The following is a 19,319-nucleotide window of genomic DNA, read 5'->3' as shown; positions in this document are numbered from 1 at the left end:
AATAGAGGCCTTTGAGCAATAGGTACTGCTAAGGCTAAAAGGACCTGACATAAAATGTGATGTGCCATATTGCAAATATTGATCCTCTCTTATTTCCCCTCCTGCTGCCACAAAGTTATATCGCTTTCGTGTACCTAAAAGTAAGAAGAAAATACACTGTTCCAGGAATTAGGCAGTGGGATTTTTTTATTAATCTCCAGTGTATTTTGGTTCACATTTGCAATCTTACAGAACTTGTTCAAAGGAGAATTAGAACCAGTGGAATTGTGTTTCTGAGTTTTTCACAATCATTTATTCAGTTCTTGTCTGCCAACACGCGCCACAGGATACAAGACTGATTATAATGTGCTCTCCTTTTGTTACTAGGTCAGTACTTCTAATTCTGAGCTTGTCCGCGTCACTGGGAGCATCAGATAATTTACTCGGAAGGAAGCCTCTGATATGCTCAGTTAGTTTACTCAGCAAAAAAGCATCTGTGCAGGAAAGCATATTGATTACTCTGAGAATGCAACTTAACTGTTCTGAAGAGTCTATGTGGGTCAGAGCATATATTCTGGATGAGTAAATTAAGATGATTCTGTGTTTGTATGCTATATGTGAAATGGGTGACTTCTAAAAGGATTCAGTGCTATTTAGAATATGCATTCATTATCTACATTTGTTCATCTTTCTTTCTCTGTCTCTCCTAAAACATTCTTACTTAAAAAAAAAAAAAAAAAATTATAGCATATGGAAACAGATTTAATCAATTTTGTCTAATTTGAAATATCAATAAATCATTCTGAAGTGCATCTTTTAAATGTACCTAATAAGTGTATGCATGGAAGAGCAGAGTTGTGTATGTTCTGATTCTTTTCTGTGCTTTAGACAGCAGATTTGCTACAAAGTCAGTGTCTGCTGCGAGAATGCTTATTTGATAAAAATGTACAGAAATTGTATTGCACGGATATTCACCAAATTGCTGCATTCTACTTTTAAACAGCCTGCACTGACCAACTCGGGACGAGATGTTATCTCCAAGGGGAAGAGACACAGTGAGGAACTGCTCTGGCGAGTTTTTTGCTCGCGTTAGGATTGAACTGCACTTAGGAAGCTGTGCAGAAGTGGGCATCTTTGTAATTTGTTGTGCTCAAATTACTGCATTTCTTCATCTTTCAGTGGGCAAGACTTTAAGATGTGGAAATAAGGGAAAAGATAATTGTGGGGGATCCTAGCCTCTATTTGAAATACTTTTCACTATTTCTGTTCTATTTTTTGTTTCTAGTTACAAGAAAACACATGAGACCCTGAGCCATGCAGGACAAAAAGCAACAGCAGCTATCAGCAATGTAGGAACTGCTATCAGCAAGAAGTTCGGCGATATGAGGTATAGGGATCTGCAGCTTCTTTGGGTTTTTTTTGAGGGCAAAAAGTAGTGAGTGTGGTCCTTCTGCTGTCCTTCACGTCACTCATGATTTCCTGTCGTTTTATCTTATTTCCCTTCAGTTCTCTCTTTTCCAGGCAGTGGCTCCAGTTGCATGAGTTGCCTTTGCAAGCCTACTTTTGCTTATTTTTGCTGCATTCCCTGCATTCATACTTGTATTGTATATTTTTGAGAAATGCATGATGAGATGCACGTGCTGTATGTGGCCTAAAGGTATCTTCTGTTTCATTTTCTGTTCCTTTTTAACACTTCCTCCTGTAACAAAGACAAGCCCACTGCTCACTGAACAGGTCCTGTTGCTGCTTCCATCCTTTGGATCCGATATCAGTGTCCAAAGAGTTGGTGTGCAAATACCTTGAACCACTGGCTCTTGATCATAGAGGGAAGGATGAGACTAACAATTCAGCACTTCTCGTGTCGTGTTGCTTGTGCTTTGCATGGGGTGTGAGATTAACTGTAAAGACAGCAATGTCTTCACTGTAATAGAACATGTTTTTCCTTTAATATTTCCCTTAATGACTGCTACCAAATTCCTTTGTCCTACCCCTCAGTACCAACTCCCACCCCCATGATGATCATGTTTCTGACTAGCACTTGGAAAGCAGATGGGTGGTATTTATCCCGTTAGCCCTTTAGCCAGGGGCTTAAAGCAGAGGCTAAGTCCATGAGCATTTTGATTAATCAAGAAGCTTTTTTCTGGTAGCTTGCTTTGATAAAAAATAGTACCTTGAACCTGTTTTGAGGAAAATATGACCTACCATCATGCCATTTTTTGTGGCTTCTTACTGTTCAGAGTTTTCTTGGCGCTTGATGATGAAGAAACAAGCAGTATAGCAAATATCCTGTAGTTACATAAAGCATGGCATGACTTGGGCCTTCTGCATCTGCTGAACATCCTAAATCTGCAGTAATTGTCAGTATGCTTCCCTCAGCAACAAAGCTGGCCTAAGGTCTTGCCTCAGCCTGGGCAGGTGCAGTTAGTTCTGTGTGGGGTCGCACCATAAACATTATCACTTAAAATTCCCCTCTGCCACACCAGTGCCTGTCGTGTTCAGGGAGGAGTAAGCTGTAAGGAGACATGCATTCTTGTGTTTCATTGTTTACTTGCTTTTTTGCTAATCCAAATGATTTTATTTCAGTGATCTAGTATGGGGATTATCACTGCCCCCTCCCACAATGCTGATGTAAACACGCGTCAGACTCTGGCTTAATTCTCTTGTTTAGGCATTAAGGTTGATAGTGACCAATGGCTTCCATTCTGCTTTCATTCAGAGTGGATGCTTGAAACTGATTTCTAAAATCCAGATGATCATCATAATTCCCATTATGTTCAGCAGTCTGGTGTGTTTGGCCTTTACTCCCTGTCTGTGGTGATGGTGATTTTGAAAGGTCTTCTAATCAGCCTGACTCTAAATGTTGAAGCCAGCCTTCTGCAAGAAACAAAATTCTGTTTTGCAGGTTGCAAAATACCTGCTATATCAGCTGTACAGAGCACCACATGAAATACATATTTATGTTCTGAAGATGCAGAGTCTTATTTAATAACCTGGAAGATATTTTACCTTGTATTACCTCTAAAAATACTTACTAAAATATCATATATCAGCAGCAGGACAGATAGACCCCACCTAATGTGCTCTTTTGCTGTATTAGTATTCAAAAAGATAAAAGAAAGAAAGAAAAATTACAAAATTCCATGTGTCCCAAAGAGCAGAGAAGCCACCCTTTGGGGACAAAGTGCTTTTCATGCAGCTGCTGTGCTTCTCTTTCATCCCCACCCCAGCTTCCTAATGTTGCAAACTCTAATTCATTTTGTCCATGAATAATCGCTAGCATTTTTCATCTTCTAAATTTTGTATAACTATTAGTGCTTGTAAGTTGTAATGCATTCTATTTAAAATTAGCATGTTACTAGAAATACCAGAAATGCATATAAAACCAGTATACACATACTTTTGCTTTGGGATATAAACCAGACACTAGCATTATAGTTAAGATAATAGATTCTTCATTAATAGCTCTTATGATTAATGATATACCATCACGGTTTTTTGTTGCCCCTTCACCCCCCAACTCATAGTATCTCCTTTAACATTTTCTGATATTGGAGGAGAAAGGCAAAGGGGAGGAGGGGAGTCTCAGGTCACTCGTAGGGCAGTAGCATGGACTCAGACCTCTCAGAGGGAGAGGTTACACTGGACATTTCAACATGGCTCTTGCCATGTAGAGTACAGAAGTGATACAAAGTTGAGGGTATTTATCCCTGGCTCCTTTGCATACTGGTAAAGTTTGGATCTTTCCATGCAATACTGCTGGACTGCTCTGCAGCTGTCTATGTGGATCTAAGAGTTTCAGCCCTGCTGATGGCCTTTTAGAAGTGTGAGACCTTCTGATTTTTTTTTGTTTGCTTTAAAAAAAAAAAATTAAAAAGGAAACTACGTACACTACATTACTACATGCATGCTACCACATACATTACTACTACACAAGTAAATGCATTTAAAGATTAAGCTAACAAAGGCATGCATGCAAATTAGGATGTTAGCATTTATACTGCTTATAGATCCTTCATTCATCTGTCTCATACATTTTCTTTAAGTACATGGTAGCACAGACCCCTTTCAAATTCAGTGCTTGGGATGAGCCAGATCTGACGGTGAATAAAGGTAATATAATGTCTCATTCCTGCCAGGAGTTGGAAGGCACATGTAGAAGGTGACAGAAGACTGCAGAGAGGGAGAGCCTGGGGGCATGATTGAGGCAGCTGAATGTGCCCCTCTGAGATGATGGGAATCGGCACAGAAGGCACATGAGGTCCCAGAGGGGTGGAAGAAGGCAAAGCTCATCCCTCTGGAAAGAGGCAAGGGAAGTTCTGGGAAATACAAAGCAGATACTGGGGGGATGCATTAACCCGTTATTTTCTAAGCGTCTAGAAGATAACATGATGGCAAAAACATAACGGGGTTTGTCAAGAACAATTCTCTTTGAACTGACAGCACCTGTCCTAGAGGATGGAGGGGAGGCAGGAAATGTGATAGAGCCTGACTTTGATAAGGCTGCCCATACTGTTTTCACTCCTGTAAGTGGAACTAAAGAAATACAGTTGAGGTGTTACTGCTTTAGCAGGAAGAGGGCATAGGGAGTTGAAAATTATATTCAAAGAACAGGTCTCAGTATCTCACCATAGTGTAGGATTTTTCAGGCATCTGTCCTGAGTCTGTTACTCTTCAGCATTTTCATTACAAGTTTAGATTATGGCATCGTATGTACACTTAATATCCCTAGATGACTGCAGTGAAAGGGAATGCAAGCACTTTAGACAGCAGGATTAGAATTCAAAATTATTTTAAATGATAAAATAAAATTTAGTGTAGAAAAGTGTAAGTTGCTTTATTGACAGATCGAAAAAAATCAAAAGCAGAGATGGGGAGCCCTGACCAGCCAGCTTTGCAGATAAGGGGCCTAGCAAGTGCTAGGCTAGTGGCTCACAGATGCAGCAGGAGATCAGTGCTGTCCTGCTGTCATTGCTAATACAAACTCAATTCCAACAAGTGTTACTGGAGAGTTGTCTATAAGATTCAGGAGAGAATTGCTCTGCTCAGCTCTGGTAAGGACTCAGCTGGAGTATTCAGGCTAGTGCAAGGGCACAGCCCTTGGAAAAGTGTGCAGCTGAACTAGAAGGAATAGGAAGAAAATAAAAGAAATTAAAAATCAGCTTCAAAAAATACAGCTAGTGGGAGTTTTTTAACAAGTTGGCTTTTAGGCTAGACAAATGTGGCTGAATAATGAAAGGAACATTCTGTGATTCTGTGAGAGGGAGGATGTATTAGGTTAACGTGAAAGACCAGGAAAAGCGTCCAGCTATAAAGCTGAACAGGGGCACAGGTTATTTCTGAAGGCTGGGAATTCTCTCTCTTTGGAAGTTTTGAGAAGCAAGTTAGGCCAATATCTGTTGAAGATGGCTCAGGTATAATTGATCTGCTTTAGTGCTGTGGGAGTTGATTTTTGCTGTGCCTTTATTGTTGTGCCTTTTGGGGGGTTTTGTGGTGGTGGTGGTGGTAGAGTTTTTGCACAGCCTTTTGCTCTTCATTTCCAGGATTTCTGTGATCTAGGAATGTTCTGGGCACTTGTTGGGAGATCAATTCCTTGAAATTTTGTAGCTGTCATATCCAAACCTACTGTTTTTAAACCTCCGTGTCTCTGAAAGGAAATAGTAATATTGTCTGGCTTCAGAATGTAATTTTATAAGCATTTCTTTTGCTGATGGGTGAAGCAGCTGTTTCCTCTCATTTCTACTGACACTTGCCCCTTCATTTGTGCTGGTTTTTAGAGCCTGCAGTAACACAGCTTTCCTTATCATATGGCTGTACAAGAATTTGTATTAGCAAGAAGGGGGTGGCTGTTACTGGGAGTCAGCAGTGGTGATAAAAGGAGACTGTGTATGGCAACGGTATTGCTTAAGCTAGTCTAAGCAGATATGTGTTGTGAAGATAAATCCATGAACGTTTGAGAAGCACCAGTATACATGATGATGAGCCCTGTAAATCAATGTTTTTCTTCAGAGCAAGGTATGCATATTGTGCAGTAAATAATGCATCATGCCACCCATTGAAAAAGGATGTGAAAAATAAGTACCGAAGAGATGTTCATTAAGTGTGCACCGTCTATCTGGCTCACTGCATGAGACAGGTGTTCCCTTGAAGTGGTCTGTAATTAAAGACTACATCAATAACACACAGATGAAGGAGAGACTGTCTGCCTCATCATTTCTCAACTCTGGAACCCTAATGACATCCTTTGAATATTGTATATCAGTGTGCCTCTCCCAGTTCTGCTTTAATTAAATTTCTTGTGAGCTGGAAAACAGCATAAAAGCATTTCAAATATTGTTTTCAACAATAAGTATTTTAGAAAATTACATTTTAGGAATTAAAAGCCCCTTGTTTTTTCCAGAGAGATTATTAAGAATACAGAGGGGAAAAGAAGGTGTTTGCTGCTGATGTACATGGACAATTCCAGTTCACCTTTACTCTCTCTTTAATGAGGTTAAAGTAGGATTTTGGGAGGGAAAGCAGTTAGCATTGTTTAAATCTGATCTAATGGAGAGAACACAATGCTTAGCAGACAAAACTTCCATTCTTTATTTCACACAGAATAGGTGACTGTGTAGTGAAGAAGTGTGTGAAAATTTTTGCTTTGAACAAATCTCAACTGATCCATGTTCTAGTATGAATTCCAGCATCAAGATTTGAATGCAAATGATCATGTTTTTCTCCTCAGGCAGCTGGACACGCTACAGATATATACATATATTTTTGTTACATTTTCATGATACTTTTAACTCTTACTTTTCTTTCCTCATGCATCCACCACAGGTCGCATTCAATTGGGTAAGGCACATTATTGTCCTTGAATACTGCCTCTGTATTTGACAGGATTTGTTTTATGGAGTGTAATGCGGTAACCTCTTACCTTTCTGCATCGTTATATATGATAAAAACATATGCTACTTAAACTGTAATGCCTCATTTTTACAGCATGTTGAGAATAATGAGAAAAGGACTAAGTGTTTGCCTTGTTCTCGAGTAGATTGGTCTCAAATTCAAATCATGAACACATTCAAAAGATGTTGCACTTGGGAAAGCCTATTTATATATAATCCCATTCTCTCAACCTTCTTTTTCTGTCAGAGGTTGGAACATAAACAGCAAACATTCAGTAAAAATTTTATTCAGCCTGCAGAGTTTTATAAAGATTGTATAAAGAATTTAATTACCTCCTCTTCAATAAAGCAAAAGTATGTTAGTCATGAAGTGTACATAGTGACCCTTTAAGAGAGTCTTGAGTCCTGGGGAAATTTCCAATAGTAGGCCAAGTTCTTAACATGATTAAAAGGGTTCTTTATATTTAGAGCTGGAATTTATTGATGCTGTACAGCACTTCAATATATGATGAATTAAAAAAAAGTTTTATGTATGCTGAAAGATTCTGTAAGTGGTCTGGCCCCAGCAGAGGGGCTGAGCAGCCCTGAATCCCCTGCGTTCCCTCTGGCCTTGTAGCATCGCCAGTGCACAGGGCAGCTCAAGGACAATTTTTCTGTTCAGCTAAGTAATCCTAACACGGACTCTTACTTCACTGAGAAAACTTCAAATTGGGCCATAGATAGACCTTCCAATGGCACTCTGACATGAAACCAACAGGTAACGTTTAGCAGCCTTTGTCAGGAAGGATCTCTGTACTCTGCCTGTGCACTGATTGCTGTTACAGATGTGTGTCTTTAAAAAAACTTAATATTTTAGTCTTTTAGTAAAATAAGATGTTGTCACTGTTCCTAGAACTTGCATCCATACCTCTTTAAGAGGTTTACAGAAATTAAAAATTAACTCAGTGAAATATGCACTTGGTATTCAGATTGTCTGTCACATGCCATCTCTCAGCTGTGCGAATGTAAGTTAGCACAATGTGATCTTCTTACTTAGACCTTCATATTTGGAATGTTTTGCTATTAGAAGAGGAGCAGCCTATGCTGAAATATTTCCAAATTCTTATTTTTGCCTATTTGTCATGTGTTACAAGACTAAAATGGCAAACATGCTTGTTTAATTTAACTAGAATTGTTAAAGCTTTGCTGCACTTGTGAAACGACTGGGCTAATCTTTTGTAAGTCTTAAAAATTATGTGTAAAATTGAACATGAAACATTTGCATTGTCTGCTGTCAGTTCTTGTCTATCTGAGCTTAGCAGAAGCCTTCAAATGTACACAACAGCAAACAGTTTGTGTAAAATCTCCCTGTCCTACCTACTTGCCAAATAGCTCTTTCCTCCCCCCTGCCCTCATTTCTGAATCTTTAATCTGGAGGAAAAAATAATCTTTTGTGTGTATATGGATACAGTGCTGCTTTCAATTTCTGTAGTTCTGAACAAACATGTGCTGTTTATATGAGAGCTTTCATTTTATAATGCTATAATCATGCTTTGCTTGATTGCAGCCAACTGTTGGTGTCCCTTAAAGTAAAGCTCTCGCTGTTCTCAGTCAGACCAGGCTGCAGCTGTCAGTCACCACTGAAAGCAGCCATGGATGAATTTTTGAAACCATACATACTCTTGCAGTGCTCAATTTACTTGTAATGTTCAAATCTAAATGTACTTATGGACCGTTCTTACACTTTATTTAAAGATTCATATTCAGAACAGGCTTGATGCTTCCCATAGGTAGGGAACAGGTGATGCTATGAGAGCAGAGTTGGCTTCTCAGGTAGGAGAATGTGGCTAGTGTAAGTCAAGCGGTTAGAGGGGGCAGCTGTCGGCAGGGTTAAAGGTGTGCAAGACAATCTGGGGATCTTTGAGTGATGCAGAGGCTCCATTCTCCAATTGCCAACCTCCCAATACTCTTGCTGCTGGAAAGTCTGAGGAGGGAAATGTGGCAAGGAGAGCTGGGTGAGAGCTTTGGAAAACGGCTTTCTACCCTTAGTAACGGTGAGGTGTGAAGGAGGAGGTGAAACATCCTGGAGAGATGGGGACAGCAACTGCTGAAGCTGAGAGCTGCCTCTCTCATCGAAGAAACCCATTTTTTAGGTAGCCTGTTGTTCAGGAGCCTATACAAATTGGGGGCTGGCACTATTTTTTTGGGCTCTATGTATTACATATGCAACAAAGGCAGGCAGTTGCCCACTTACCTACTGCCTTGAACCAGCTCCATTTCTGTTCTCAAACCTGGGGCGTACTGTACTCACCCAACACAGCTTATTGCTTGTCACTGAGGAACACAGAGGTAGCTCTCTGTTCCTCTGCCTCACATTGCATGTCTCTCTAGATGGCAGGGGTCTGCATCATTTAAATGGATAGTGCCAGGAGCTGTTCTGCATCATTCTTTTGAGCCCTATTAAACTGCTGATCAGTTGACATGCGAATGTGGCGGTAAGATCTTCAGTGCTGAAAGTGAGCTGGAATTCACAGGTGAGTTTGACAAGCTGTTGCCATCAGGAGAGGAAGAGTAACAGCACTCTTGAAAATATATAGATTTTTTTTTAAGGTTAATTAAAAAAAATTATGTCATAATCATGTTGCGAACTGGATTTTACAGCTTTTTTTTCCTTATCTTTTGCTTTTATCCCACAGTTACTCTATTCGCCATTCCATAAGCATGCCTGCGATGAGGTAATATGCTACCCATATTCTATTTGCTATGGTGATGTTCAACAGTGTCCTGAGGGGGGATTTGCATACTTTGATCCTGATCCTGCAGTTTTTAGTTAGATGAATAGTCCAATTTCAATCAATTACGGTTATTCATGTAGATGAGGGCTGCAGGACAGGCCATCTGTGGTTTTTTTCTTTTTAATTGTATCAACTGTTTAATCTCTTGTACAAGCCTATGAGTAAATGAAGCAGTTCTGAGATGTATTTGGGTAGTTGTTATCAGCTTTGTATTACTGAAGCTGAAATTCAGTTGTTTTGCTGTCTCTAGAACATCATCCAAAGCCCATTAACATCAGAGATGCTTTCCACTCCAGCAGGCTTTGGCTCATGCTCCTATGGAGGGATTTTATATGAGTGCTTTCATATTTTAATGGCTATAATCATTCTTTACTTGACTGCAGCCAAATATTGATGTCTGTTCAAGTAAAGCTCTGACTGTTTTCAATAAAATTAGTATCCAGCTTGCTTTTTACCCCATCAGCCTCTAAATATATGAATATCCCCACTCCCTGCCAAGCATGTGGGGAAAACAAATCTAACTGTATGATGGATGCTAATTCATTCAACTTCAGCAGGTGGGTAGTTAAAGGCAAGCATTCACCAGTGTGACCTATGGGTCAAATGTAAGTCATAAAATTCAGTTTCTCTCACCTTTTGACCTTTCTTACGGGTGAAAAGTTTGTCACCTATTTAACAGAAACCAAAAGTAAACCTGCATTATTTTTCCAGTTGGCTTCCATTTGCCCTTTCCTTAAATTAGAGTCAGTTTATCTTAGACTGATGAGGGATATGATGTAAATGTATTTGCAGAATTAGAGGCCATCATCACGCTCCTGGTAAGTTTCCAGAATGTGCAAAGAGGATGAACTGGAACACAAAAGTTTTAGCAGCGTTGGCTCCATCGCTTTGTGAAATGAAGTGCAGGCTGGTGCATGTGTTTGCCTTTCCCTGTGGATGACACAGAGGCATGGGCACCTGCCAGGGTAAGGTGGTTCTGCCTCATTGTTCCACTGTGAGGGTACCCTTCGTTATGGTTCAAGATCACTGTTATTTTTTATTTCATGTAAGAACAAATGGATGTAGTGTTTTTAGTACATCCTGCTGACAATGTTGTTAGGCGGTACCCTGCGCTTTCAGTGGTAGTAGTTTCTATTATCTCTTTCTGGATATACCACAATAGAGAAGTGAAAATAAAAAGCTGAAGAACTAAACACTTGATTAAGTAACTAACTGCTTCGTTATACTGCACAGGGCTTAGGGACATCCTGTCACCTTTTGGTTTCTTGTGGTGTAGAAAGTACAAGGGGAACTGTGCTGGACAACAGTTTCTGAGCTGCAGAGCCTTCACTAATAACGACATACAAAGGATGCTATAATTGAGCTCTCAGTTTTCAAGCAAGGAGCAGAGAACCAGAAGAAGGTCCCCTTTACCCACTGTAGATTTCCCCAAGTCCTTTGTGCTGGCTGAACTGCTGGAGGAGGAGACAAGCTTTTGTACTCACTCCATCTTGCCTGCTTCTAGCCTGTCTTCCTGTGTGGGACAGGGATCATCAGCAGTGGGGAAGCTGCTGTGGAAAGGGGAGAAGAGACATCATCCATATAAGCAACTGAGGGGCAGCTTGAGTACATATCTCTGTAGGGATCCATACTCTCACTTTAAAACAGCAAATGTATTATATTCATAATATTACATGGCAGACAGTAGTTGTGGTCAGTATGTTCTGTTTGCAGGAAGAAATGTAAAAAATTGCATTTAAAATGAAAGAGAAGCTATTCTTTGAGTTTTGGAGAAAAAAAGAACGAAGAGGAAGGTTGTCAGGCAAGCCAGCAAACCAAACAGGTGATTTGCTTTAAGGAGGAAAATCAACAGCTGTTACCTCTTTTTAAATTCTTTTAAGATACATTCAACTCACAGGTTTCCCAAAACCAGTGTTGTTTCTGTTCTACAGGGAGTGAAAGGTAAAGAAGAGCTTAGTTTTGTCAGAGGGGCACCCTTGGAAAAGTGTCCCTAAAGTCTCTGTCTTTGAAGGCAGCAGGATACACCTCTGGTCACTAAATCAGGAAGAGGGGAGTCATGATTCCTCAAAGGCATTTGGGACTCACTTCCTATGTAGTTCCAGTCTCCTTCATCCTAGCCTCAGGACATTAAACTGTCATCTTTTAATTATGTAATTATGAATTTGCTCATCAGCTGAAAAATAAATGTTGATTTCATTACAGTAACACCACAAATGGATAAAACCATAGAAAAGCAGCACTACAGCCAGCGTTTTACGGTTGTTCTTCTGAGAACCTAAGTGTATCAGACAGTAGGCAGGCCAGTCACTCTTTGGTTTCAGTTACTCGACAGGTGCTGCTTTTGCAAATTTGTAGCTACAAGATACTTATCCAATTACTGTAATTGGATTTGATTGACGGAGCACAAGTGATTCTTCATACCCTACCAGTCTATAGCCCTGTGCTGCCAGCCAGCCTTCATTCTGTCCTAGCCTGTTAAAAAATGATTAAAGTGTGGAGTTGCTCCATTACATTTGTGACTGACTCTTCTTCTTGCCTTCAACTTTCTTTTTCTCCTAGGAATTCTCCAACTTTCAAATCGTTTGAGGAGAAGGTTGAGACCACTGTCACAAGCCTTAAGGTAAAGGTTAGAGGCAGAGTTACATGGCTGTGCATGTTAAACTGTGACAGCTTAGTTGTCCCTATCATTTGTACAGGAGACCGATTGCATTTCCTGTTCCATCAAGCATTTCATGGAACTGCAAGAACACTAATGGAAATTGAAAGCAATATGGACACTAATAATCTTTCTCTGATTTGTTATTAAAAAATTAACTTCTGTTGTCTGCCAAAGTTAACAAATCATCTCCAAAATGCCAAAAATACAGCCATGCTTAAATGGTAAGCAGAGACAGCTCATGAGGCGTGACCATGGTTATTTGTGCTGTGCAAGGCAGAGCCACGTGCAGATGCGAGGTCAGGTTTTGAAAGCAGTGTGGCCTCATGAGTTTTGTGATGTGCCCTGCCAGGCAGATGCAGCTGTGTGCCTTGCAGAGTGAGCTTCCATCCCTGAGCTATGCTCCATTCAATACTAGAGACGTACTCACCAAGTGCCCCTTACTCAGCTGGTGGGAGCTGTCGTGTAACTCAGGTGTGATTCACGCTACCTGTGTGGCTCTTAGCACTGAACTCGTCTTTCTTTAATACAAGTGCATTTCCTCTCAAATGTCAGTGTTTTGTCTGGATTTAAAATTTCAAACCTCTATTGACATATTTGCTGTGGGACAGAAGTTACCAGTTATCACTAACAGCATTTGTTAAGGCTCTTATACAGCAGGACAGAGTATGGCAAGTTTGCAGTGAGCTGATCTTTGCTACATGGTAAGGCACGTTCAAGGGGGGAACAAGAAGGTTTGTCTCCTAATGGTTCTGATTAATCAGATAAAGTCAAGTGTGCTCATAAAGTGGCATTTTACTTGGAAAGATCCCAACACATTCCCAGTACAGTCTGTTAGTGGACAAGGAACAAATTGATCACCCCTCATTTTAAAGGGGAACTGAAAATACTAGATTAATGTCAAAGGGTATTACAAGTTGTAAAGTATTAAAAAGGCAAGAACATGTTCTTCCACCTGGGGCAGAAGGACATTCCTTGTTACAAAAAATGCAAATTACAGCTAGAACTGAAGCAGCAAGTGCACAGGGAAGGTCTGTCTTTTCCATGCCACTGTGAAATCGTACAGCAGATAAAACTTTCCAGTCAGTGTCTGAAGAAAGTAAGCAGCAGAGAGCTTGGTTTATTTTTATGTTTCTAACCATGTCCATCAAAGAATGCAGAGTTGCTCTATCATTTTCACCTTTTGAATGTTCACATTTATTTATTGATAGGCTGTTCTGACAACTTTAAGTTATGATAGTGTAGGGCAATGTCATCTCCATTGCACCATGTCAGAGAAATCAGCATCATCAGCATCATCACAGTTTCACAGGTGGGAGGCAGCATCCCAAGGAGCTAGAACAGAATGCAGACCTCCAGAGCCCCAGCTCAGTGCCTGTATATACCTTCCTAATCATTCTTTTTACCTTAGCTGCAAATGCTTTTTATACTCAACCTCACTGTAGGAGAAATCATTCATGCAGTGGGCTGCATCAGCTCGGAAGGTCTGAATTCCTGTCTGTTGCAGTCAAGTGTATCACTTGCTTATTTCTTTATGTTCCTTCTACTTCTGTCCATTTAGATAAGGGATGCAGCTCATTGGAACACCTGAGGTCTGAAATGGATTGATTTTTTTTTTTTTTTCTTTTCTCACCACTCACAAGTTAGAAGAAGCAGCTACACTGGAGAAGTGCAGCACTTTTTATTCTCATTTATTCACTAAACCTACTCTGAGGGCTTTCAGTAGTACTTCTAGCTCCCAAGTTTGCTCCTAAACTACTCTAGACTCCACAAATCCATTCCTCCTACACTGAGGTCAGACTGTGAGAGGGACAGCTTAAAGCCTTTTGCCTTGCTTTGAGGAGCAAAGGACAAATGTGAGTGATATCCTTTCTGCATCAGGGAGGGGTGACTGTTTCCAGACACCTCAGTAGATCATTCAGATCACCTCCTTCAGAAGGAGAAGTCAGCTGCATAGCTCTGAAGACCATTTCTTCTAACAATGATCTGCTTAAACAGCCTGATCTTATTTTGCTGATTAAGCAAAGATGTTCTTCTAGAGGAGACTATTTGTCATGCCAGCCTATCGTGTTCAGGGTGCTCTTAGATCAGCCTTTAAGGAATCTTTAGTTAAGCAGGACAAAACAAAAAGTCTTGAGTCTAAAGTCATCTTCCACATGCCATGAAACCTTCATTGTCCAGCTTGATTTGCAAACCCACTGACATTTTCTGAAATACTCTCTGTATTCTCTTTCTCTTTCTTTCTTTCTTTCTTTCTTTCTTTCTTTCTTTCTTTCTTTCTTTCTTTCTTTCTTTCGTTTCTTTGTGCAAATGAGTCACAGACCTAGGGTGGCACCAACATAGGCTGTGGACAACTGGGAATGTCACAGCACTGTTCTTCATTTTCCCCGCCTCTGTTCCAAGGCTTGCAAGATTAGAAAGACTGGGGTGAGGGGGTGATCATAGACTGTCCCGTCAATTCTAGGACCATGTTGTTTTCTGAAAAAGTGGAGAACTTCCCAGAGAGGTTTCTGACAAAAGAACAGCAGTAGCATTATCATCTGCCCCTGCCCCTCCTCCCCCCCCCATATTAGTTACAGATCTGATTCAGATTTCATACATTTAGAAGTCAAATTTCAAATTAGATATTTTTGTCTCTTGAGTTTGGACTTGCAGCTTTCTTAGGAGAGTATATTAGTTCAGCTTCCCCTGGAAATCAGCAGGACCTGGGTGCCTGATTCTCTTCAACTTCCTGAAAACCAGAACACTTATGAACTAAATGTTTGCTGTAAACACTGGGGTATTGGCCAGAGGCATTCGCTAAAGTGACTCACATCGTTCTTGTTGTTGGATGGAAGAGCAGGCAGAAAACCAAATAGAAAATGAAACTGCATTAATGTTTCTCAATTTGAGTTGTCCAAATTCAGATGCATCTAAGTAATTTGAAAAAGTGCAGGAATAGTCTACTTTCACAATCATTCTGATCAGTCCAAGTCAGTGTTCTTTTGAGAAGTTTAATTGGCAAATAAAAGTCATGAGTTTTGTCATAAAAACTTAATAGTGGCTTTACTAGACAATGGTACTGCAAGTTCTGTGTCTATCAACATTTAACAATGTATATTCTGTAATTGTATTCTACCATTCTATGATTTTATGATTCTATGATATATTTTGTATTGCTGTTTGCAAAAATCAGTGATGGCCCGTACTTTCTGAAAATCAGCACAGCCCACTAGTCTGGATACAGGTTTTTACCTCTTATGATGGCCCGTACTTTCTGAAAATCAGCACAGTCTGGATACAGGTTTTTACCTCTTGAGATGGGAACTTTCAGTAACTGTGACTCAAACTGTCAGGGCAATTATCAAGCCTCCTCCTACCTTCTTTGATTGAATTTTCAAGCAAGGCAAGCTCCTGTGCTTGCTGATGAAGCAAAGGATTACATAGGATTAACCCTTTGGAAACTTAGGACAGAAAATTCATTTAATTAAAATAATCTCCCTAAACATTCAAGAGGCTGACAGGCTGGAAAAATGCCAGCTTCTCTTTGAGTCCTGATGCAGTTCTAGAATGGAGTAAAAAGTTTTGCCCTGTTTTCAGGCTGTCAACTTCAAGTGGGTGTTATCAGCAAGCCAGACCACAAATGAACATTTGCTTACCAAGACAACCCGGTGAAACCAGCTTTGTCTCTTTGTCACTTAGTCTTGACCATTTCCAAATCTTTAGATTTGGAAATCATCTGTCTTTGTTAGTAAAACTGTATTTCAGAGATTTATTCATATTGGGTTTTGGGTTTAATACTTATAATTAGAAATTCAGCAAGCTGAAGCATTTTAAGAGGACATTGTCATATGTTTCATTAATGGAATCTCATATCTCTTCCTCCCCCCACCCCACAGGAAAATGGGATGGGCAGTTTTAGGTATCACTATCTAGGTAGCTACAAGTATCTAAAGGGAGACAAGCTGCTGGTTTTGCTCTTTGATTACTATATTCCTTCTACTGTCCAAAATCCCAGTACAGTTTATGTATTTTGAGAGCAGCTGTGTTACCATTGCTGGCAGATGGGCCACTTTACTCAGCAAATGAACCGGTTCATTTTAATACCCATCTCTTATTCAGCCTGTGTAGAACTGGAAAAAACAGTGAAAGTGGTGTGAGCTACTCATGTGAAAAACTGCACTGAGTTTACGGGCAGGATCTGGGATCCTTCCTGGGATGTACTTAGGGACTGGTTCCTTTAAGTGGGTGATAAATGTCACTGGCAGATTGTATGATTGCAGGCTGTAAGTTCAGAAATTGGTGGAGGAAATGTGCTGCTTTATTTGACTGTTTTTATAGCTGTTGTTCTAAGAAAAACCCAACCCCACATGTTCTCTGCCTGCTTTGAATGATTCCCCGCCCTCCATGGCCATGGGGTGGAATGCAAATAGGACCTGCTACAGTGTGAGCAGAGGAACTTGCTGTTCTCTTTTTGTTTGCCTTGTTTCAGACCAAGGTTGGTGGGACAAGCCACACAGGGGGCAGTTTTGAAGAAGTTCTCAGCTCTACAGCCCATGCCAGTGCTCAGAGCTCTCTTGCTGGCACCCGACTCCCTGAGAGCGAAGAAGAGCTTCAGTGTTAGACCACAGGCCATCCTGAGCCTCACACGCCTCGCTTCAGAGACTTCGCCAGCTGGTGATTTTTAGATCTCCCTTGTCATCCAACTTGTGCAACAAGGTTTTGTCAGCTTTGGAAAATTGCCTCCCTGGCCTTGTGCTGGAGAAACGTTTCTCTATTTATATTATGGATGGGCCATTTTATCATCGGGTACTTAGTACACCACAGAAACCGCACGAGTCATTGACTTACAATGCTCTAAATTCTATGTTAAGTGACCAAAATAGTTTTCATTTTCATGTAACCTCTCTCCAATATTCTCCCATTCTCTGTTTCTTACTTCTTTTAGTTTACTGTTTTCTATCTGTTGGTTTCCAACTCCCCTCTCAGTGCCACATCAGACAGATGGACCTGGAGCTGTGCCAAGACTTCTACTGTCAGCAGTAGTCCCTGTACCAGCTGTCTACCAGCCATACCAGGTGCCCTTTGCTCAGGAGGGTCCTGTACATGATCTATTTCCTAACAGAGTTAAATCTCTTATTGTCACAAAAGTTTTTTCTCCTTCACTGGTACAGTCTGGTATTGCCCTCCACCTATTAGTCAGCAGAGTTAAGGAGGTTGGGAAGAGACACCCAGTTATTCAGATAGAAAGTGAACTGCTCACAGCTGCTGACTTGAGATTATCATTGTAGCTGGAAAAGCTTCAGTTTAAAAAATATGTTCCATTGCTTGCTCTCTGTGGTTTGATAAGACTTGCCGGTAGAAGTTAAGTACAAAGGGAAGTGGAGCGGAGGGAACCTCTAATGATTTTGCCTCCATACCTTCCCCCCAAAAATAAGGGACGGTGTATTTATGAGCCTCAGTCAAGATAGAGCCTTAAGCGAAAGAATACAAACCCAACAACTGGCTAAAGCTGTGCCATAGGGTGGAGAGCACACGCCTTCAAAGCTGCTAGCACAAACCCCATTATCTTACAGCACAGGATGAGCAGGTACTTCCCTTTGGTGTTAAATTTTGTCATGCTACACTCCAGGACATAATTCCACCACCTGCATTATATCTGCTTGATCACCAAGAGCCAGTCATCTCTCAGCTTTGCTTCAGCATGTTTTCTTGCATCCTTTTAACATTTTTTTTTCTAAGAAAAGAGCAGCACACTTGTGACACTATCTTGCTGTCTAGTGAGCACGTCAGTCTGCATGTTGCATTACTCAGTTCACCAGACTGAGATGAGCACAGCGCTATCAGTGAAACATAAACAAGGTGGAAAACAGTCTGGCTGCTTTAAAAGTGGATGCATTTTTTGGGCATAGGCCAAAGCTTGAAATCAGTGTTAGCAAGTTTGATGTTACAGACTGCTTAAAATCTTGTGAGGAAACTTGGCTTTAAGTGATTTTTCTCCTGTGTGGCTTTTGTTATAGTTTTTACAACGTTGGAAGGCCTTTCATAATGCTCTACTGGGCATAAGTTAATTCTGGACATTTATATCAAATGCCACTTTAGTGTGATTTTTAGCATGGAAGCAAGTCTCATTAGGGGTTTTTTTTAGTACAGTTTCCTTGTGACAGTTTACTAGATTATTTTCTGTGGTTTTCTGCATAAATGTGAATTTATTTAAATAAAGACGATATTAATGGTCAACTTCGTGTAAATGAAGTTATTGATATTCTTATTAAAAATAAATTTGTGTCTTACTCTTTTACACTTGGTGATGTTTTCTGTGTATTTACCAGTACTACTGTGCATCTCCAAGCCTTGCTATGTCACTGCAGTGTGTCAAGGTAAACTGCAAGAACATAATCTGCCATTCCTACAGTTCTTGAAATCTGCTTAGTCCCTTCTGGACCTGAAATTCCCCATGGAAAGCTGTGGCCCAAGATGAGAAATGGTTGAGGTTCAAAGGAGAAAAATTATTTCATACTTCAGTGATTTCCAAGTTCAGTAGAAGTGAAACATCTTCTAGGTCTAAAACTATGGACCTTTTGAGTAGGGCCAGCAGCCAAATCAAGGTTAAAACATGGGGTCCAAGCACTGTCACCTCCTATGGGACACTGATTTAGACCTCATATTATTTATGAAATTATGTATATACAGATACACACAGAAAAATGCTTCTGGGAATGCAGTAAATTGCTTTAAACTACATTCATTAAGAGTATAATTTGAAGAGCTTGTGTACAACTGTTAGTGGAGGCAGGATGGCCAGACAAGTGTCTCTTCCATACATGTTCTTCTCTTCCCTTACATGTTATTGTCAGTACAGCAGCTGCCACCATGTGTAGGCTCAGTGCTGATATGGAGAGCAGAAGACAGGGGAGATGATTTCCTCTCAGTGGTGGCCTGTCCTGCTTTCCAACTGCACTTCCTTCTCCAGTCTCTTTCCAACCAGCTGCTATTTCTATTAAAATGCAGTGCCCGAAACAGACACACAATTGCACCTGCAGT

At 40.4% G+C, this 19,319-nt stretch overlaps 1 protein-coding gene across 3 annotated transcripts in view; it reads left to right on the top strand.

Moving 5' to 3' along the window:
- The window catches only part of TPD52L1 (TPD52 like 1), a 37,189-nt gene extending 20,290 nt beyond the window's left edge, over positions 1-16,899 (top strand). Inside the window, exons 4-8 of one of the 3 annotated variants that reach the window (XM_010168989.1) lie at positions 1,265-1,366; positions 6,799-6,813; positions 9,542-9,580; positions 12,200-12,260; positions 16,768-16,899. In XM_010168989.1, coding sequence (XP_010167291.1) covers positions 1,265-1,366; positions 6,799-6,813; positions 9,542-9,580; positions 12,200-12,260; positions 16,768-16,899 — 349 coding nt within the window. The remainder of the gene's footprint in view (positions 1-1,264; positions 1,367-6,798; positions 6,814-9,541; positions 9,581-12,199; positions 12,261-16,767) is intronic. The other 2 variants (XM_010168991.1, XM_010168994.1) reach the window with 2 other exon arrangements.
- Positions 16,900-19,319: the final 2,420 nt, after the last annotated feature.

Source organism: Antrostomus carolinensis, unplaced genomic scaffold (genome assembly GCF_000700745.2).
Source record: "Antrostomus carolinensis isolate BGI_N321 unplaced genomic scaffold, ASM70074v2 scaffold18605, whole genome shotgun sequence".
Taxonomy (NCBI): domain Eukaryota; kingdom Metazoa; phylum Chordata; class Aves; order Caprimulgiformes; family Caprimulgidae; genus Antrostomus; species Antrostomus carolinensis.
Note: the sequence above shows the minus strand (reverse complement) of the source record. Positions and strands in the feature narration are given on the sequence as shown.